General features: G+C 35.9%; 1 protein-coding gene across 4 annotated transcripts in view; it reads right to left on the reverse strand.

Moving 5' to 3' along the window:
* TLK1 (tousled like kinase 1) overlaps window positions 1–22,175 on the reverse strand; it is a 75,949-nt gene that overhangs the window by 18,716 nt on the left and 35,058 nt on the right. For 3 of the 4 annotated variants that reach the window (XM_064514937.1, XM_064514938.1, XM_064514936.1), the window contains exons 4-12: window positions 19,803–19,878; window positions 17,152–17,198; window positions 16,561–16,647; window positions 15,342–15,431; window positions 14,403–14,495; window positions 12,897–13,007; window positions 10,922–11,058; window positions 9,483–9,671; window positions 1,623–1,689 (exon numbers count right to left, since the gene is read on the reverse strand). In XM_064514937.1, coding sequence (XP_064371007.1) covers window positions 1,623–1,689; window positions 9,483–9,671; window positions 10,922–11,058; window positions 12,897–13,007; window positions 14,403–14,495; window positions 15,342–15,431; window positions 16,561–16,647; window positions 17,152–17,198; window positions 19,803–19,878 — 897 coding nt within the window. Of the gene's footprint in view, window positions 1–1,622; window positions 1,690–9,482; window positions 9,672–10,921; window positions 11,059–12,896; window positions 13,008–14,402; window positions 14,496–15,341; window positions 15,432–16,560; window positions 16,648–17,151; window positions 17,199–19,198; window positions 19,305–19,802; window positions 19,879–22,175 lie in introns of those variants that run through there. The other variant, XM_064514939.1, reaches the window with a different exon arrangement.

The following is a 22,175-nucleotide window of genomic DNA, read 5'->3' on the forward strand; positions in this document are numbered from 1 at the left end:
AAAATTTTTATTCAAAATATTTCTCCCTTGCTGTATGCAGTTATATGCAACTGATAACAACTGAAATGGATACTATAGACGATCAAAACATGGTATTCATTCAAAAAAGCAATGTTCTGTGAATTGGACTTTTCTTTAAAGTCAAAAGCTAACGTAAGAAAAGCACATACCAAGTTTGGCTGACTTCGCCCCTTCAGTTCGGAAAAAAGAGGTGCAGTGGTGGTGCTTGGGACTTTTATAGCCCTAGTATACTTTGCTGATAATACTGTTTTTTCCTACCTTCCATATAACTGTTGTTATCTTCAGCTATTTTTTCCATTAATAAAGAACAGTGTTTTCAAATCAAGTTTATTCTAGTTTTTGTTTGAAACAGCAGTTAAAGTGCTGAAACTAAATAAAAGCAAAGGAAGAATGACAATTATGAATTGATTTTCTTCAATTCACAGTATTTGTAATTCCCCAAACTAATGCATTCTTAGATATTTATCTAAGCAGGAAGAAACCCATAAAGATTCATAAAAAGGTAAGATCTGAGGTTAGCCTCAACCTCTTAGACATTTCCATTTTTAATGAGAAATATAACCAGAAAATTTTCTATTATGAGTACTTCAAAGAAACTGAACGATAAGAATATTCAAGAGATATTCAGTTTTCAGACATTAATTCAATTTTTACTTTTGCTTTACAATCTATTGTTAAAAAACATTACATATCCTCTGCGAGATAGGATAAGCAAGTGCAAAGTTTTTTGCACTCTGACCAAGGAATTGCCAGCACAGTGTATTAGCCCCATTGCATTGTTTCTTCCGCATAGATAAAAAATTGGGCGAAATCATCTATCTATTACGTTCAGAGTTTCCTATGTCCTTCTGTCAAAGCACCCAACGTATCCCAATCAGAATGTGTGCTGACACAGATCAGTGACAAGAGTTTGCCATCTCCTTGAAACATGTCAGGCCAAGGAACAGACAGACAGGAACAGAGAAAGAACAAATGCTGTTTAGTTTGCATAAAACAAAACAATCCTCATTACTTAAAGACATTCTCTTCTTGTCCATATTTACTATTGGTGCTGTAATAGTGCAAAATTTCTATCCAAATTAAGAAGTATAATATTTCTTATTTCTAAGCAATTCAATTCCATAGGAAGGACAAAGGAAAGCAGGCAGCACTTTGCAGAACATGACCTCCTTGTGTGCCAGTGGCCTCATCTGAGGAGCTTTCAAAAGTGGGGCAACGCACATTATGACTAATAACATATAATAATCGCATATAGTGGAGAGTATTAACGACAACACAACACTGAGACCACCACTATCTTTAAAGTCTATGGAGGCAATCTTTAGTCAATAACCTAAGAGCAACATCACTGTTACAAGGATTCAATGAATCAGTACAGAGTTACACTGGATGGATTCACTGCTACATTCCTGTACTCCCAGTGTTTATAGCAAGTTGCACCAAAAGAAAGGAAAGTCATTATTAGGTACAAAATTGTATACTACTTTCGTTATTGTGTTTGGTAATCAGATAGCTCTAAATAAGCTCTCCCCTTATTTTGATAATACTAGTTTTTACAGTTTGGGGCACGGCAAGGAAAAAAAAAAAGGCACCTTACATACCTTTTTGAGATGTCCTAATCGAAGTTTGAATATTTCTTCCTGTTCGTGATATTCTGCTAGAGTCAAACTGCAAAAGAATCCCCACAAACATAATTATAGCTTTTATATGATGGTAAACAAAAGTGTTCATATTTAACTACTACAGTAAATATTGCATCTTATATTTATGATTTATAACCACAAAAACCATCCTGGTTTTTAATTTCAGGGTCAAAACGTATTTATAGAAGGCCTCTGTCTGATATTCTGGAATATTCACTGCCTCTCCCACTGGACAGTTTCTGTTCTCTCCGATACCCTGTTACATTATCTGGTTATCTCCTAAATCACCTCATCATCCCAGTATTTTAGCTGATGATGCTCCACTATTTTGTTCTCAACTGTAACACTTAGTGCACCAAGAGATGGAGATTGAGAGATTAATTGGACAAGATCAATAACATCGAATTCTTCATCTGCAATTTACAGAAAATAGTGCAAACCATTCTGAGTTCACTAACACACTATATTTTGCATGAGACTATAAATTCAGTTTTGAATGGACACGTAACTATTTTGCTTTTTCTCTTTTTATTTTCCTTTGAAATAAGGCTTCCAGTTATAATTAATTCCATGGTCTCTCACTGCCTGGAAACCTCCCACAACAGAAAGTCAGTTATCACCCCGAGGATTCATACTGTTTAGATGGACTAGTAACTAAGATATACACAAACTGACTGGGGACAATAAGCGTTTGACAAACAAACAGAAAACACAGAAATGAACCTCTTACAAACCACCAAAGAAAAGACACCAATAGACTTCATGTTCCAGAGAAGCCATATACATGGGGGGGGGGAGGAGGAAGAGTTACAGTCTTCTTGAAAAAATTCACACAAATCCCTAAAAGAACACACTGAAATGGTGAAAAAACTAAAGCTGGATGGCACACACATTTTACTGTTTTGCCTAGATCTATTATTTCTTGCATGATGCAAAGCTAAAACTAATAGCATAGTATGTTTCTACAAAGTCCATATTTTACTGGCTTCAATTATCAACTGTCCTGGGAGGATAAGTTATACAAAGTGCTTCGAAGGCAATTCACGCCCTTTATTGCAAGTCTAAGGAGCTAGAGTGTCTTGAGAATCATCAGTAGTTTCCCCAAAGATGAGGGACACCAGTCCAGATGCCTCTTACACCAGATGCCTACTTTGATAAAGTTTACAGAAACTGAATAACCTGTAAGACTTCTAGCCTTTCTTTTAAATTTGGATGAACAATGTCTTAGTTTTCAGTATTCTAAACTCTGCGTGCATTTACTGGCTCTCAAAAATTGCTAATAAAATAATGCATCTTTTCAGGATAAAATGTGGTGGCTCTGAAGCTTTCACAGGCCCCTTTCCTATTCCTGATTGCAGAAATAGTGAATTTCGCTGCCTTTTCTCCGAGTTGGCCAGAAGATTCAGTCAACTAGATACTTTCCATGAATATTAATGACATTGCTGGATTCTTTTTTGAGCACAGCATCTAAATTTCCAAGAACCTGTTACAGCTTCACAAGACAGTTGTTATTTCATCAACTTTCTGGTCTATCACGTATGGAAAACACTCAAAATCAGGTAACAAAAAACACCTATGACCACATCCTTGTTGGAATTTGAGAAGGAAGCAATTCTTTCTTTTAAGGAGCATCATGCAAAATTGCCTTGTGTCTTTTTCCGTACTGGAATGAAAAGCAGTCCTGTATTCCAATCACAAAATCCACAAGTATTCCAAAGGCAACAGACAAAACTTCAAGAGAGGCAGAAAGGTCCTTAGTGTCAGATCTTGGGACTGAACATTTGCATCGCTCTCCTGAGAGAACCTCCTCTGGGTATAGACAATTTATGCTACATCTCAAAAGAAAAGTTAAGGCAAATGTGAAAGGGGGTGTCTTGCTCTAACACATTTGCCAGACCAATTGAAGAGTACCCAGACCATTCACAGCAGCGTCCCTGACATTTTTGCAATAATTCTACTCAAAGAGCAAACTACTCCAACATGGATTAAATTCTCAATTAAAAAGGTAAAGAATCCATGCCAATGTGGGTGAGGTTGAATATTATTTTTCCCAGATTGTTTGCAGTACAAATTATAGGTTCGTGCATCTATTTCCAGAAACACAGATAGTAAACTTGGCCTTTCTCAGCCTGCCAGGGAGAAGAATCTCTAGAGGGCTTAGCAAAGCTGAACCACAAGTAAAATGCACTGAACATACAAAGTTTATAAAATGAGAGCTTCCAGAATTTTCACTGAACACTGAGAGCCCTAAAACCATACATCTCCTGGAAAACTAACATAATACAGGAAACCTGTTTTTTTTTTTTAAAAAAAATAACCTCAGCTATCTATGCAGAGAATCATGACAAAGTGCCTAGGTGACTAACAAGCACTGCCTTCCAACTTAAACCATCCTGAGCAGCACAGAGCACAAGACCAGTTAAACATCACACTGAAAACATTAAGATTCGAAGTCACTCTTTCCATGCTTCCATGGTATATCCCAATAAATGACTGTTTTCCTCTATTCTCTGTCCTTACAGATTTCAGTCTATTAGAGGCACACCGTGATTCACAGCAGCTTGACACTGTCGTCACTGACCATCATCTTTTGAAGGCAGGCACACAAAGCACTGAACTGTACACAGACATAGCTACTTCAATTTTCTTAATTTACTTCTGAAAAACAAAACTTTATTCCCTCCTATCTGGAAACATTTATTTCCTTAAAAAGCAGGGGTTTATTACTTTTCCTTTATAAATGCGCTGCACTTTATATTTATGTTGTTAAAACAGCATACAACAAATAACAGTGGAATAAAAGGATGCGAGTGTGCTTGTTGGCAGCGTTCTGGCTATCGGCCACCGCCCCTCTGCACCGCTTGGGCTGCAAATCCTGAGCCCGCGGCCCGCCTCGCCTCCAAACAGCCGTCACCTGCAGGGCACCCTGGTTCCGGTGGATGGAGTCGCTCCTCCGCCACCTGAGAAACACGGGCCTCCTCACGTGAGGAGGGAGAAAGGCTGAGGCGCGCACGGGAGGGGCATCGGCCACAAACGGGCTGCCACCACCGCTAAATGATTTTAAGTCAGCCAGGCTTCAGGCTAACTCGGGGCAAGAGGGCAGCTGGGAGCAGGTTGCATGCGCTACTCCGATCCTGACCACGGTCTTGGCCACTCATAATTATGGTGCAACAAATACTGTGTTTAACTCTCTGCAGCCAAATGAACTATCATACACGTGCAATAAATTCCAGAAATTACAAAGAAAGCATTGGACACACTCTGTGCATGCAGTATAATTTCCCTGTGAAGTGCAGGGCCATCACATGCCACCTTCACTTGTCACTGGGAGAAACTAGACACCCTGCTGGCTATCTCTGAATTAAGCATTTCTTTTACTAGCAAAATGAGCCCACCAGTATTTTAATAGTGTTTTCAGAATGAAATTTCAAAGGTTTTGACACAGTATGCATGGATAGACCTAACTGACTTTTCCACTTCTCACGCAAGTTCAGACAGAACCTTTTTCTGTAATCAAAGCATACTTACTAGTGGGTACAGAGTAGACAAAAAAAAAACCACACCAAAACAAAACAGCAATGCATTTTTCTGTTGTCCTGACCATTAGGCCTGCGGTATTTACAACAATCTTTACTCCCACCTTTTCCCAATGGAAGAATTATGGCTACATATGCACAACAGAATGCTGCCATGCCCAAAGACAACAGTACAATACTCTATGTGGCCGTATCTTACGGAAATTAAACAAGTTTGTTGGTTATGATTTTTGAAGTGCTCCTTCCTTGGTCCAAATTTATTCTCATTCAAGTTCCTAGAATTTCTGCAAAGAGGGGGCAAACACTGACCAGCCTGGAATGGGCTGATGCAAGTTTTCCATGAGGTCTTTCGCCACGTCTCACTGCCATTGTTCCCAAGCTTGCCTTGGAAAGGGAATGCCTCGAGAAAGGAGCTGTCTTGTAACTTACTTGTCCTGTAAAGCCCAGACACATTGTTGGCACTTAAGTCTGAAAAAGTTTCTCAAAATATTTTTATTTGTTCCATACAGAACAGAATGCTCCCTCCAAATGATGCATTTGTTCTGCTGCATTAGCAAACCCTGCCAGCTCTCCCTACCCTCCTATTTCAAATTATATTCAGGCACAAGGATGCATGCAGAGTCTCATGGAGCAACTGGGGAAGCAGAGGAAGAAATGATCGTGAATTTAATACAACCAAAATAGCTGAAGCTGGAGAGGAAGGGCTACACTACCTAAACTAAATAAAATACTGTTTCTAGAAATTATTATTGTCTAATGAAATAAGACCTGATTCAAAAAAGTGGGGCCTAGCATTGCACACACAATCTCTCAAGTCGCCAAAGAATCTGGAACAAATTTTTGAAATATTTTTCCATGGCTAAGAAGTCTAAGTCGATTTCAAATAAGTGTTTTTTCTTTAAATACATTTCAATTTATTCCTTTCAAGCAAGACTAATAAAATTACTTTGTTCAGTAGAAAAGTGATCTCTTGCAATTGTCCGTGCCAGGACAGCATTTAGACTCATCTAATACATGTTATTTAAACACCAGCACCACTGTTCACTCACAGAACATTGACCAATGGTCACTTTCGTGCTGTCAACTTTAGTAAAGAAATTGTGTTTTTTAATTCCTATCAGAGGACACAGTACATTCAACTACACTAAAATGACATGCATTAAGAATGCCTGAGGCAACACCTTCAAATGGTTTCAAAACAGTTGAACACTATTTTCAGAACTGGTTTCCATGATACGGCTTGTTACACAGCCAAAGATTATTTTGTCTCATCAATACGTGCAGTTAAAGTCATTTTCTAAAACCAAACAATGCAGCAGTAGAGACACTTGTTGCTAACAACTGTTATCAAGTTTTTTCTTTTTTGGTTTATTTTAAGAAAGGCCGGCCCAGTCACTTACATGTATGTTGCACTGATTTACTACCGGTTTAGCTCATTAATCTCAGCAGCTCTGCATTCCCCTCTAGCCACATATGAGCAGAAGCTCTACTATTCGGCTATACTAATTAAGATTGCTACTTTCAAAGTAAGAGAGGGACAGTGATAAGCCCAATGTAATAGCAGAAAATCACATACAACAGATGACAAATGAACTCTTAAATGGAAAAGCACAATTAATAGTTGCTTTAACAAGGTACACAAAAAACATATTTAGTTCTGTACTGGGAAGAAAAGAGGAGACAATAAATACACTACACAAAATTATAATAAATCATAAATACAGTATTTTAAAAAAACCTTTTAATCAAAGGAACAAGGGCATAATGGGGCTTAAAGATTTTGTGATCTCAGGACACATAACAGACCTTCTCAAGGGTCTGAAACAAAATTTATAAGCTTACAGTATATGCAAGCAATCTTGTATCCAGCTTATATTAGAATCAAGTTAGGATACTTGAAGGCAAACCAGTTTTGATTCAGTAACAGTTTATGTATATGCTAGTATTAAATACAAAAGTGCATTTATGATTGCTCTCTGGCAATTATGTAACCAGTAAGCATTTTCATATGCCAATTAACATGTGACTGGTTAAGTCAATTTAAACATGAATTTAAAATTTTTTTAGTCATTTGAAAATTATATGAAACTACCTAACACCAGAAACTTAAAAGCTCTATTAGGAATTCACCTTGTCCTACATACTAATTAGATCATATCTTCTGCATTGTTTTCCAAATGTATGCTTTATCATCTCCTAAAATAGCAGTAAGATTACGGAAATTTAACATGAATAGAGACATGGCCAAATGCACCAGCCAGGTATACTAATAAATAATACTAAATAGGAATAATTGTTGGGTTTTCAAATTTTTTTTTAAAAATGATTTGCATGCTGATGATGTGTAGTAAAAGCAATACAGAGAGTTTCTCTGGACAAATAAAAGAAATGAGAATTCTAAACTTCCTACAACCATCACTTCAATATTTATGTTTATTCCTATTTCACAGTGAATACAAAGTTATGGATTGTCAAATCATGGGGAAAAAAAACATCACCAACTATCACCTAGGGAACACATTCTCAAAAAGAACCATTCTGGTTTGCGTATTTCAAAGAGATTTTAAAAATAAACTCAATGCCTGAAAAACACTATATAAACTCTCACCATTAACGTGGAAGCTTAATGGTAGTCTCTAAACCAGAAAACATGCTCCATGTACAACCTGAAGCAATAACACCAGCTCAGTGTAACCATAAAAATACTAGTATCTCATTGATATGGTAAATGTTCAAGGTGAAGATTATTTTCTGATTATTTTCAAACTAAGAACTGGCTAGAGCCATGTTAACTCAAGCATTATGCAAATACTGCTTGGATCTCCATGCTAATAATTTTAAATCCTAGTATCAACTTAAAAAAAATCCTTATTTGTTACTGTGGAATAGATAGACTCACATAAAAAGCAGATTGCGTAAGAAAAGTGATTTATGCATATGGAAAAATAAAATGCTACCAAAATGAGAAGCAAATTAGAAGTTCCACACTTCTCCAAGTCTTTCCATTACTTAAATGTTATTTTTAATAGCACGAGGTTTTAATAACATTCAGACAAAAAGGTAGTTTTAACATGATGGTGTCCTTTACCCTGCTATTCAGAAGTATTAGTTATGCTTTAAGGGGATGGAACATAGCCACTAAATATTACTAAAGAATCAGGGTGATGACTCTTCAGCTCTCTACCACAGCATACCTGTAACACTATTCAAGACTTGCTTACAATGCCAGTCTTACTACTATATTTTTCTATTTTTGTCCCAGTCAAACAAATTCATAATGTGAACCTGAAGAATGATGCTTTATGCAAAATGTATGCAGCTGTCTTCAAACTGATGGTACAAATAGATGCATTTTGTAGATCAAACCAGAGTCATTTTTGAAGTGACCCCCACACATACCCAGGTATAAATTAGTACACACGCAAGTGAAAAGCGATAGTTGACTACGTGAGACATACTTAGCCTACTTCTGCAAACAGAACAAATTAATTTGTTAGTCTTTTTAAACCTACCTGTTTACTTTTTATTTAAACTGACTAGGCACAGACACACCATCAGCTGCAGCCTCTTAGCATCAAGGGCAGTAACTGGGAGTAGCAATTTCTTTTAATACTCAAATTCAACTATCAAGAAAACATCTGTCTGTGCCCTGAATGGTACCATTTCTGTCTGCAAGAAAAAATGTCACATGGGAAACGGAAAACTCGCTGATGGCTCTCAATTATTATGTTTATATGATAGAAGATTTCTACATTCTCAGTTTGCAAAATGGGATCAGCAACTCCTGACAGTTGCTCTCAGGATCTGTATTTAGAAAGAAAAAAAAAGATTTTCCCTGTGTTTTTAGATAAATAAATGTCTTCAAATCCTAAAGGCTGAAAAACAATTATTTTCATGTCAGCTAAAGACTGTTACATGAAAAATGAAGTGATTTCTATCTAAAGAGGTTTCTAAACAATATAGATCAAGAATAGTTCAATAGATATCAGTGACATTAAAGGAGTAAGAAACTAAAATAAAGACTTCCTCAATTAGGAGAATAGAAGGAACACTGCATAAACATAGAACCAGCCTTTCTCTGGTGACTTTACCAAAAATAAATTGGGCAATTGTACGGCATCTTCATAGGCAGTGGTGCAAATTTCCCTAACATCAGCAAGTCCTCAGTGAGAAGATAGTTGTTGAATATACTGAGTGTCTTTTTATGCTGTTATTTGAATAGAACTCACACAGACAATATCTGAGAATTTATGTAAAAGACCGATTGAAATGTTAAACTTACAGCTGTGGTAAATTGGGTCTAACAAAGGGATCATTTTCTGCCCCATTCACAGCTTTATTTTTCCTCTGCTTGGGTTCAGAATTGGCAGATGGTGCCTGAGAATTATTTGTAGTTGGAGGCTTTCGCTTGGCCAAGAGCTTTCTTTGCCTTTCAATGTCTTCCCTTTGTTGATTCACCCATTCTTGCTGCCTGTAAATCCAAAAAAGCTTTATTAAAATTTCACCATTTTGTATTTTTTAAAAGGACTATTTTTCAAACTGATAAAGCATTAAATTTATTTTTTTTTAAACTTCCTGTTCATGTGAAAATGTTTCCTAAGAAAAAGAACAGCAATATTCTTCATGAGGTGGAAAAATTTTCACAAAGTTTTGGCACAATTTACTTTTCACATGTGTTTTTTTGAAAGTGTTGCACAGTATTTCTACAGTGGAAAAAACACATGTCTGAGCTGGTGGATCATCAAAAGAAAAGCAGAGTCAATAGGGAATATCTGATTATAAATAAGCCAAATACTGAATTTGGGCTGACCGCTCCTAAATAAATCATCAGGTTGGTTGTATGGGAAACAGTTAAAGCTTCTGTGCAAACCACATATACAAGGATGGTTATAAAAAACAAAATCATGAGGTATTAACTATGCAAGGGAGCCTCAAACCTGTAATGTGGACCTATTTTTTTCAGATTGTCTTCAAAAACCAATGGCCCGGGCAATCACATAATGCTAAGAGTATATATTCCCCTCCAGAAAACTAAAATGCTGGTGAATTACATGTATATGTATACTCAAAGACTGAATCAGATTTTTTTTTTTAAACCAAAGAACATCTCTCAAACCACTGCATAATTACTTTTATCACCATCACTGACTATCTCCCAGGCCCCATCTCTGCTAAGGTACCTGTTGAAGCAGCTCTTTTCCTGCTGGCTGCTTTCCCCCATCCACTTGCACTAGACCCTAGCCAAGGGTTTGTCCCTCCTCCGCACTCCTCCTTCACTGCGATGAAGGGCTGTGTGTCTGTAGAAGCTGCTACAACGAAGGATGCACAGGGAGCACCTATGTGACCAACAAGAACTCCATAGACCTCATTTGCCCCAATGCACGGTTAGCTATTTGAAAAAAAATCACTGATCTAGTTTTATTGCTCTTTCTACCAGCTGAGCTGAATAATTATGTGCTGTTCATTTAGTACATTCACACTTTTTCTAAGGATAGTTAAAATCAAGTGAAGCCTAATCATCTTTCAAAGACAACCAGCCTTAGGATTCTGTCAGTTGATTAAGGGAGTTCTGTACTGTATTCTCAGACTTCAAAAAGCAAAGCAAAATACAACGTATGAAAAGCGGCTCCAATCCTTAAGTCTCTTACTAATAATAATAAAAAAATCCACTAGAGGGAACTAACAATTACTGAGAATTTTAAGAACATAACATTGACTAACTTCACAAGATTTTGAAATGCAAAGCCATCTGTCCACTGTTCAGTAAATGAAGCACCATGACGAACTGTTGTAAAATGCCCCAGGCGTAATCTGTCTTGCATGCTCTTCTCTCTGCTTGCCAGCTTTTCTTGTGTGCTCTAAGAAAACCAAAAATATTCACATTTAGTAATACTAAAGTGTTCAAAAAGTCATTAAAACATTCGGGCTTCTTCCTCCAACAACATTCTGCAGCAAGGGTAAAAGGAGAGTTGATGAAAATACCTTTTTATTACTTTTATTCTAATTTCTGCATAACTCAAACATCTGCAGTTGTCAGAATTGATACTGATGATGATGATGATTCATGCACCAGAATATCTGAGATTGACTCAGATCCCATATATAATGTTAACTGGTTGTCAGAGTTAACAAAAACATTTTATTTGTAAACACAGCAAATCTGATAGGGCATCAACATCAATACAAACATATAATTCAGATTATGTCCATACATGTCTATTATACATGAGCCATACAGTTCTAAATAAGCCTGCTTAGCTACTAAAAGGAGTGTATCTAGTCTACTTAGTCTGGAAACTCACTTGCCCAAAACTAAATTACTACTTCTACCAAACTGATTGGGTTCAGGAATTTCTACAAGTGAAGGCGCTGCACCAGGTAGACATAAATGCAATCAGATATTCACTTGCAGTAATACAAGCAGCTGTTGTCTCAGAACTGTTCACTACTACCACAGGTATCCCTGGGACGTGATGAATGACTGAGCCCACCTAGTATGCTTCCGCACAAAAAGATAGAGCACTGCGAACACTGCTGATGGGCAGAAACTTCTTAAATGCCTTCTTCTTAAGAAATGCTTATGACTGTAACCATAAAAAGTGAGGGAAAAGTTGATGGAATGAGAGATCTTTGTGCAGTCAGACTTCTAGACTGGACAGGAGACCTACATGGCCTTTGAAGGAAAAACTGCCTGTGGGATATCATGCAGCCAAAAGCTGTCTACCTAGCATCAGGCTGAACAGACCTGATGCATCTTTTCTCAGTATTCCCATCATGCTGGAACTTACAGGGGAATGCAGCTAACTTATTTATGACATGCTAGTGAGGAAACTCTCCCTAATCCTCTTACAAATCGGTTCAAGATCTCATATTTGACAGCAGCATATAGCAGCTTAGTATTAGTATAGCGGCTAGTATTAGGAAACCAATTTGGCTGTTCACCTTATACTTTTTTGTAGTGTAATTTGTAATAAACTTCTCTTCTGTAATAAACTTTTCTCTTCACTTTTCTTTTTAATAAAATTATTTGAAAGAGGAGGGGAGAGAAACAAGGTATCCTTACCTTTTAAGGAAAAGTGCTGCTAGTTTAAATATAATTGGCATTAAATTTGAAATTCACATCTCTCTTAAATTAATATGAAAGCAAGCGGTCCAATTCCTGCCCTTATCTCCTTTAATTCTGCGCTAACATATCATTTTTTCATTTTACATCAAAAATTATCACCAGTGACTTAAGCGTCTCACAAAGAGATTTTTTTCTGTCTCCTTCCCACGATGGATTATGTTGAGAAGTTTTTTCATCTGCTTGTAATCTTATTTTTAAAGTTTGGCCAGAAGATTAGATGCACTCTAAATTCCTATCTTTTATGCTCTGCTATATCTTAATTATCCATCACGGTGGGGGGGGGGGGGGGGGGGGAGAAAACCTTTACATTCAAAAAGGCACATTTTCCACAATCTGAATAAAGCCCAACATTTTGCTTTGCCTACTCAAGCTTAAAAAAAACCAAAATCAAACAAAAACGCAAACAAAAAATCCCACCTTACTTCCAGGTAGAGATCACACACAGGAAGTTTCAGTCTCAAAGACAAATTTGAAAAAGTTATGAAAAACTGAAAATGGCAGAATCATAATGGAGTTTTATAATGTGTTCTCAGTTTTTAGCCACAAGCACTCTAAAAACAATAAACTTACCTTTTCAATCAGAAGCTTCTTGCTCATTGAAATACATTTGTTTAACCTTTCTTTATATTTTTCAAGTAGCTTTTGTTGTTCATCTATTTGTCTTCTAAGATCACAGTTAGCCTTAATAATACAAAAAAAGAAATGTTTACTGAAAGAATTACTGAATCACTATTTTTATCAACTACCACAGAAAACAAAGTTATCTAACTTCAACATGTATCTTCTTTCACGTGACTAAAATAAGGAACATGTATATGTATATACAAGATGTATATAGATATATAAATGTACTTGTTTGCCTATATATACATACACACACAAACATATGCACACCTATAGTTAGGTATATGTAGGCAAACAAATCTCATTTCACAGATCTAACAACCTGTAAAAGGACGCCTTTATTCCTTTTTTAAAATAAAAGGAATGAACTTGAATGAAACTGCATTCAGGACCATTATTTCCTTTACACTGAGTTGCATTTCATATTACAAGGCACTCAGCCTAAAATATAGAAGCACTGTATTAGTAACTCTTCAAGTCTTCCAGTGTTAAACTGAAAGTTAAATTTTAGCTCCAGATCCTTTACTTCTGATTCCTTAAGTGATGTAAAATTTGATCATTTTATATATAAAGAGATAGCAAAAATTCACAAAGATAAAAGTTTCAATTATCCGAGTAAAAAAAAGAATAACAAAATCCTTATGTTTCATTTATATTTGTCTTACTATCTTAGAAAAACAGAGCTATATCATCTTGGCTAAAACAAAATGGAATTAAAAAAAAATTAGCTTTGTCTGTTCCATATTGTTGAACATATGCTTAAACAGACATTCCAAGAAGTCTATACATACAATTTTGTACGGTATGGTTGCATGGGTAAATATGCACTTGTCCACATATAAACGCTAAATTAAACAAACTTTGTGACTTGGAATAGTGTTTTCTGTTTCATTAGTGTGTGGCATAAATTTTTCGCATTTCTATGTAGCATGCCTCTAATCGTACTTTCAGGAGCACAGGCATAAAACTCCTTTATCTGAAGACAGATCTTAGCATATCACATAACACAGGTTTCTTAACAGGTTTCTCATTAAAGGCAGTTGTTTACTGCTCAAGACAATTTCTGTCACAATCACTTCCATTCTGAAACTGCCAACAGTTGCTGCACTGATGACTGCTATTTACAATTAAAACAAAAAATCTATTATGTGAAATTATAATAAGAACTGCAGGAATTAATCAACTGCCTGCAAAACAATATCAACTTTCTTTGTACCCTCAGGAAGTCTATAAACATATTTAATAAGTCATAGTACAGAAACAGAGAAAAATAAGCCTTATATACTTAATTTCGCAGACTTCTCAGTTTCTCAGGAAAAAGTAATTACAAAAATTAGAAAACATTTCCTAAAACAAGGATTATTCAATTTTTAAAATTTTAAAAAAATATTTGCTACAGATTCACTGCCTGGTGTTCTGAAATAATATCTTCATCCTATGTTTAACACTTACCCTGAGTAAGTCATCTATACGACCTTCTTTCTTTTCCAAGTCTTGATTTTTATTACTTTCTAGTGCAGCTAGTTTCAGCATTGTGAGATCAGTCTAAAAATAATATTTTAGAGTATTTAATCCTGTTCTTTAACAATTGCAGCATTATTTTTCCTCACTTTTGTTACATAGAGAAATGAACTATTTTAAAACATTAAAAAAGACCAGCACATCCCATTTTTATGCATTTTGAAAGTGACAGGAAGGTTCTTATTCAAAATAGGCTTTCTCTTCAGAGACACTGGGTACAGTTGGGATGAACCACTAACAGTTTAAAAGATTTCATCACTAATTCAGAATTGATTGTTCACAAATACGCATACATAGCAGGGCAAGAATGTAAATGTCAACTAATTACTTATCTGCTCTGCATTTGTTCAACAGGTAAAGTAGCCTTGCTCTAACTAACTGTAAAAGACAGAAGAACAGATCACATTAAAAATGGCAGAGAGGATACAACAACTGCTTTTGGCTTTGAAAAGTCATGACAGATCTAACTATACTGGATTTTAAGTACCATCTAATTTTTCTTCTTCAAGATTATATTTGAACTGTAATCTGACAACGCTAGCTGTCACCTCAAATACTGCCTGAAAGAGAAGCCTCCTCTCCTAAGATCACACGGCAGCTAAAACCTTGAGCAAAAGCATACTGCATCCATCGCAAACTAACTGCTCATGAGGTGCAACACCAGAAGCAGAGCAAGTGTGGAATACAAAACTAATCAGAAGGATTTAAATTATAAGCTGCTGAACTTCAAAATATTTTGGCAAACTGTAAAAAGCAAAGCTTTCAAAAGCCTTTAAGAGTTCAGAAGTAGCTGAAAGACAAACAAACATATCTACGAGTTTTTCTTGTAGTCTGAAATCATATGGCATAGCTCTATGCAAAAGTGCTTACCTGAGTAATTTTAAAAGATAACTGCTTTGGTTGTGTGATAGGGTGGTCCCCAAAAGCTAATGAAGTAGGAGAAGGACTATTCTGTCGAACCTAGAATGCGCGAAACCAAAGGATTTTAGATACAACTGTAATACTCAATTGTGAACATAATCTTGTTTACAAGTCTTGGCAGAAAAATAATATAGCATGGAGAAAGATGATGTTTTTATTACAGAAGATAATAAAATGCTCCATTTGGAGTACTGCATCAAGAACTATCACTATGCTGTTAAATATCACTTGTATTCTAGAAATGATGCAGTATAGTCTGAGAAAACTAGGGCTGTCACTTTTCTGAAACAGACTGAAAGATTTAAGACAACACAAGACTGACATAAGGCAACTCTAGCCTTACACACTTATTCTTCTAATGCTAAGCTTTCACAACTCAAAAATAAACTAAGTTATTTTTGAAGCATTTCTTCCTGATGGCAGACCGAGAAAGGGGAAACTAGTGCAGATCAGAACACAAATCCCTGTACTGAAACTTCCCCCAAACCACTAGCCTGCGTGAATGAGACAGTTTTCAAGCCAACTTTCTTACTCTCTGTACTGCTAATAAGAAAGTTGAAGGCACATGGGATAAAGTTGAAGTTCACCAGCAGAGGAAACAAATTCCTTCAAAAGGATTGGCAGAATCTGTCTTGCAACTTAAAATCACACATGGGAATGCCTAACACTGAAATTGTGCACATAAGGGGAAAAAAATTACAGCTAATGAAGATAATTTTTAAAGGATACAGACAAGTTAGGCATCAATTACTAAAAAATTTCTGGTTTATCAAAATCTTAGCTTTTTATGTCCTGCGCTAGAGGTTCACTTTCCTCATAAGCAACAAAAATAGGAGCAAACTGCCAATTTTTTTGTGTGAGGCTTGTGAATAGATGTCATTACAGCCTTTTAATATTCATACAACATTTTACATTCACACTAACTTTCAGCTTTCCTTTGTACTTAAAAAATTATGTTTTAGAAAAGAGTCTCAGTGTTAAAAATTGTTTCTACAAAATTTTAGTTTTAATATTTAAGTCCATCTTGTTTTGCTGTTGGGAAAAAAAAAAATTCCTTCCCAGAATTCCTTCCTTTGAGCATCTTCCCCTGTAAATAGATGGTTTTCAATTCATGACACTTTTCGAGTACGCAGATATTCACAGCAGTTACGAATTTTTGTTGACTTACAGAAGAAGGGGCGGAATGTGAATTCTGAGGAGATCGGATTGCAGGAGGTACGCCCCGCACTGGGCTAGAGCCGTTCCCACCTTGGTACTGAAAGAGAAGATATGATCCTCAAATTAGTCAATCTTCTTATCAAAATACATTAAACATTTGTTGAATGATACAGCCCACCTATACATAATTTTATAATTTAGATTGTATTGTTTTTATTACTGTAGCTGTTGGCTATCTAAAGAAAATGGGGAAAGAAAATGGTCTTCATATTTTAGCTCAGGCCGCACCAAGAGATCACCACATCTTTACTTTTAATGGTTATTGTTATAGAGATTTAACAGTTATAAACTTTTATTAAAAAAAAGTACCCCCTCAGGACCTGTCCATTACAAGTAAAATTTTGTAACATCCAAAAAAATTGCTAGACCATAATATATACAGTGTTTTCACATGTAATTTGAAGTAGGGCATGTTACTAAGTTCAAAAAGTCTGTACTGTCACTGTAGTCTGGTATGCCTAGTAAGTTCACAAGTACTTCTATAATTGCTTTCAAAATTAAAAAGAAGCAGTAGTAAATTTTTAAACAACAAAAAATTTACCTCAAAATAGTCACTAATCTTGTGACCACGTCCCCCGATATTCTTTCCTGAAATATATTAATACATTAGAATTGATAAAATAGATTGTTTATAGATGTATATCACACTTTTACCTGTACAGTAATTACAGTAAAGTCTTATCACTTGTTAAGTGATTTTCGCTGGTGAGCTAATATGGGATCTCCCTATGCAGATAACGAAGAGACCGTATCACCACCGCTGCAGCCACAGCAGAGAGGTTTGCATGTCCCATTCATTGAGGAATCAGACTGTACGAGACTTCAGTTCCAAAACCCCACAGATTTTGTACAGGTTTGGCAACAAGTCTATAGCTCTTCTAGATAACAGGAAATTCATCTCTCATCTGACAGATCAAACATCTAGCGCTAAGCCTCTCCCCTTTTCAAGCGCTGTCACAAAATTCAAGCACTTTCAAACTGTCAAATTAACCAAGTCTATTGGTATTATATGCTCCAGGAGAGTTATTTTGCCCAAGCGCTCAGCCCAAGGATTTCCCGAAGTGCCAATAACAGCGTGGGCATGGAAGATGACTAGTAGTTCTGCTCTTCCCAGCCTGATTGCTAACTAGCAGACACGCAGGGTTAACCAGGGAGATAAACAGAGCAGAATGAGAGAACTGCCCTCCTTTCCTCTCCCTTGGTATTAGGACTTCAAGAGCACCAGTTTGAACTGATCATTCTTCAACGTGAGTGACCAGCACTCCAGCAGAGATCTCCCCAATGCCTTGTCCAAGGGCGTTAACGCTGCCTTCTCTTCTGCTGTAAATTGGCTGAGAAATCTTAAGACCGTATTTGCGTTTTGCACAGGTCATACTAACTGTTCAGCGACTTCTCAAAAACAGACCACTGTTCAAAACTTTGTTCTTTATAAGCAGGAATTTTTGGAACACATTAGCCATAGTCCAAAGTTATACCCTTGCACTTCTACCAAGTCATGCTTTTCTATTGCTTCAACCCTCAAGAATTCTTTCTAGTCCAAAATCCCTCTGTACTGGCGTTGCTGCATAACTTCCTCACTCACAAATACCATGAAGAAATATGTAATAAACCTTTGTGTGTCCAGACTTTTAACGGAAATTTTTGGATAAAATAATTCAGAGATCTGGAATAATACCTCTAACCCCTCCGACAGATACTCTTCCATTTTGTGTACATACCACTGCTACTGCCCTCTAGCCATTTGTTTTTTTTTCTTTTTTTTTTAAACACACCACATAATTGCGCTAATGATTTCTGTCTTCTTCACGCTTAATTCTCATACATCATTTAATTCTCATACATCATTTATCAAATGCTTTTCTTTCATCTGGAGAAATTAGAATCTATTTCTTTTTGTCTAGAGCATCTATTCTATGTCATGTTACATAATTCTGTATGAAAAGAATACATCAGACTAGTTGGGCACAGTCAATCATGAATACATTTACACTGATTTTATCCTCCTTTCCAACCACATCCATCTTCTAAACAATACTTCTCTTCAAAATTTATTGATTGCTTTCAATATTATGGAAATCAAAATCCTAGGTATGTAGTACACAAGAGTTGAATCTCGTTTCCCCTTTTCTATTGTCATAGCTGTATTTGCTGTGCTTATACCATACTGTACCACTCCAATATGTTGCAGTTTCCTATGCCAGGTCTGTGAGAATACTGCTGTGCAAAATATTTGGTTGCACTGCTGCTGACAGTGAAACAGTATCAGAATCATGTTATCTATGCCAAAAAGTTCCTAAAATTTCTATCATCTCTGATTTCAATTCCTATTGGTAGCAGGAAGGAAGGGCCACTAAAACAATGGAAAAAATATTTTTTCCCAAATTGTTTGAAGTAACCAGGTCTCTGTGAAACAACTCTTACAAAGAAATGAATATTAGTCAACTAATAGGACATTGCATCATCAAGCTTTCTGGATATGCAGCCTACAGATATACATCTGAAGCGATATTTCCTAACTCAGTTAGGAAACAAAAATGCTAATACAGATATTAACAAAACTATTTCCCCCCCTTTTGATGAATATTTACCTAGAGATTTAATTTCCACCATTTCTCCCAAAGAAGATTAAAGAGAGGAATAACAAAAAATACATTTTGTAAATGCTGAATTGGAATTAACTATCTCATCCTGATTCCCCCCGTCCTTCTAGTCCTCTACCCTGTAAAACAGTCCATAGAGAAGGAAGAAGAAAATTCAGTTATTTTTAAATGTACATGAAGAACAAGCAATTACACATGACAATCAGTAACCCCCTTTTTCCCTTGCCTACTGAAAAGAAGTATAGAGCACAGAGGTATTTTGGATGAGACAAGCTGCTATAATTCTTAAGAGGGCCACAGAATGTTACCACAACTGCAAGCTATACATGCAGCAGCACACAACTCTTACAGGCAATTACCAGCCAAATTCAGGTTTTACTTGATGGTCCCTTCCAGTGATTGATAAGATTGGGGGAGGGGTAAGATATTTAATTTATCATGCAAAACCCACAACTTGTCTTACCAAGCAGAAGCACAGATTTAAGGCTAACAGTCAAAACTCTGTGTATGTTTCATTTGATTAAATGCATGCAGTAACTATCTAATTGAAGGCATGCAGTAACCATCTAATTTAGGTATATTTTACTTTTACCTTGGCTGCTTTCACTCTGGGTGTCTGCTTTTCTTTTTCGTCCTCTGGAAGGTTCTGACTGTTTCTTCTCTGGAGTCTACAAAAAACCAAAAGAACATGATCCAACAACAGCTCTATTTATTTATATCATTGTTGTATTATTGTGAAATGAGCTGAACTCCTCATTCATAAAACATGATTTCACAATTTAGCAGAGATGTCATTTCAGATCTTAGCTGAATTAGATAATATGATCCTTGGTCAATCAGATACATACAAACTAAAAAAGATACTTAGGAAAGTAAAAAATAGTTCTTAAATAGTTTTCCCAAGGGTGAGTCTGCATATTAATTGAAAAACCATTATATTTTTTTCATCCATTCCGGATTTTATGAACACAATTTTATTTAAATTATTGCTACATTTCACCAAGGTCTTGTGGTTATACTTGTGAGTATTTTAAAGCTCCATATTACATTTAGTAAAATAAAAAAGTGATTCCTGATGGCCTTTTCTACACATTGCCATAGTATAAACTGAATTCTGGTGCTTCAATAGGAAGCCAATAATGTTACTCATTTTTATAGCTGCAGAAGTCATCCCTAAACTAATCTAAGCTGTAGACTATAGATTTTTAGAACCTGCTTCTGATGTAAAAAAAGTTAACTGCTCAAAATTTGATACCTACCCCTTTGGGTTTTTTGCCCCCTCTCATTATATTTGTATCTCCAAAAAGCCAGAGAAAACAAGTTTTTCTTAAAAGTGCTCAAGTGTAGACTTGTTAATTAACAACTTATTTTACAAACAACATTTTTATAGTTGCCTAGAAACTATAATCAAGAACATGCAACACATAAGAGAGGGCTGTTGCTCTCCATTGATTCTAGGATTTGAATCTCCCCTGTATAAATAACTTCTATAAATAACTAAATAACCAAAGCTCCTTTGGTTCAAGGAAAAGATACTGTTGTGTATTCAGCCTCCAGGGAACCCCAAATCAGTAACTGGAAGAAGCACAGAAGCCATTAAACTAAGTCTATTTTACAATCATGAAATCAGTGGTCCCAAATACCTTGGAGTAAATTTGAGGTAAGTGATAAGATGCTTCATTATTTTATGATACCATCATTTTATGCTTTCACCATTTTTGTCACTTTGAGTTCAAACCATTCTTTCTGAACACAGCAAACATCACTAAAATTCAAATTTCAACCCATCACTAAAAACATTTCAGTGATGTTTCAGTTCCAAAATCTTCACAGAGATACCTTCAAATATAAAGTTACAACAAAAATCCTAAAATATTTATATTGGCAAAGGACCACTTAAGTTACCTGATTTCTGTAGAAAATTATCAGTTTATAAAAGAAAGAAGTAAGGACAAGGTAGGTCTTACTTCCTTATCTATACTATATCGTTTTTATGATTTAACTCTGTCAATAGCTACACAAATACACCTTTAGAAGTTTTACAATTGCAACTGTTGTACCAGGCCGCAAATGGAGTACAAATTACATGTACATATTAAACTTTATTTTAAATTGGATTACGAACTCTTCAAACCAAAAAAAAAAAAAAAGCATCTTTTACAGTGCTATTACACATTACCCAACTGAACACCGCACAACTCTGAAAATGAAGCAATATGATTCTAAAAGCAGAAAACATAGCTTACAAATATCATTTTAGTCATTTGCAATTACTGTAAGGGTAAACAGCTAACATTAAACTATCTTTCCACAAAACTAAAGTGAAAATATTTAACCAAGCATTTTCATCTTATTCTTTATTATTTTCCAGCTTCTAGTGTTGTAGTAGCCATTCCAACATAGCCATAGTTTTACCTACCATACCAAGGCAGCAAAAAGTTGTACTGACAAACTAATTAACATCTAAACATTTAAAACTTCCCAAGAAAAATGAGTTTCCCACCGCAGAGTGACTAGTTTTCTATTTAAAAATACAGACTTTTAAAGAAGTTTGTATTTTTAAAACTGAAACTCAAATAATTTGTAAATAAATACCTATTTCCTTAAGCTCTTCTCATTTCTTTTACTGTTTAATTTAACCTTCCGAAGTAAAAAGTATTAGCACACTAATGAGGTTTCTAAGATTGCCTAACAAGGTCATTTTCATTTTTTCTAAGCACGGCATTGAGATGGCAACGTACAGCGCACACCGGTCGCTATAGAACGCTCTCCAAAACCCTTCCCCACGACCACAGCGGCTGCAGCCCGGCGGGCCGGGGCCGATCCTGCCCCCTCCTGCTAAACGAAGAGTCAAGCTGCCGCCACAGATTCACTCCAGAAGATTTACTTACAGCCAACGCTTAAATTAAAATCCTACTACTTTATGAGCAAAACAAAATGTTTTTGAAGTCATCCAAACTTCACT

This window comes from Dromaius novaehollandiae, chromosome 7, assembly GCF_036370855.1.
Source record: "Dromaius novaehollandiae isolate bDroNov1 chromosome 7, bDroNov1.hap1, whole genome shotgun sequence".
In the NCBI taxonomy this organism is placed as follows: Eukaryota; Metazoa; Chordata; class Aves; order Casuariiformes; family Dromaiidae; genus Dromaius; species Dromaius novaehollandiae.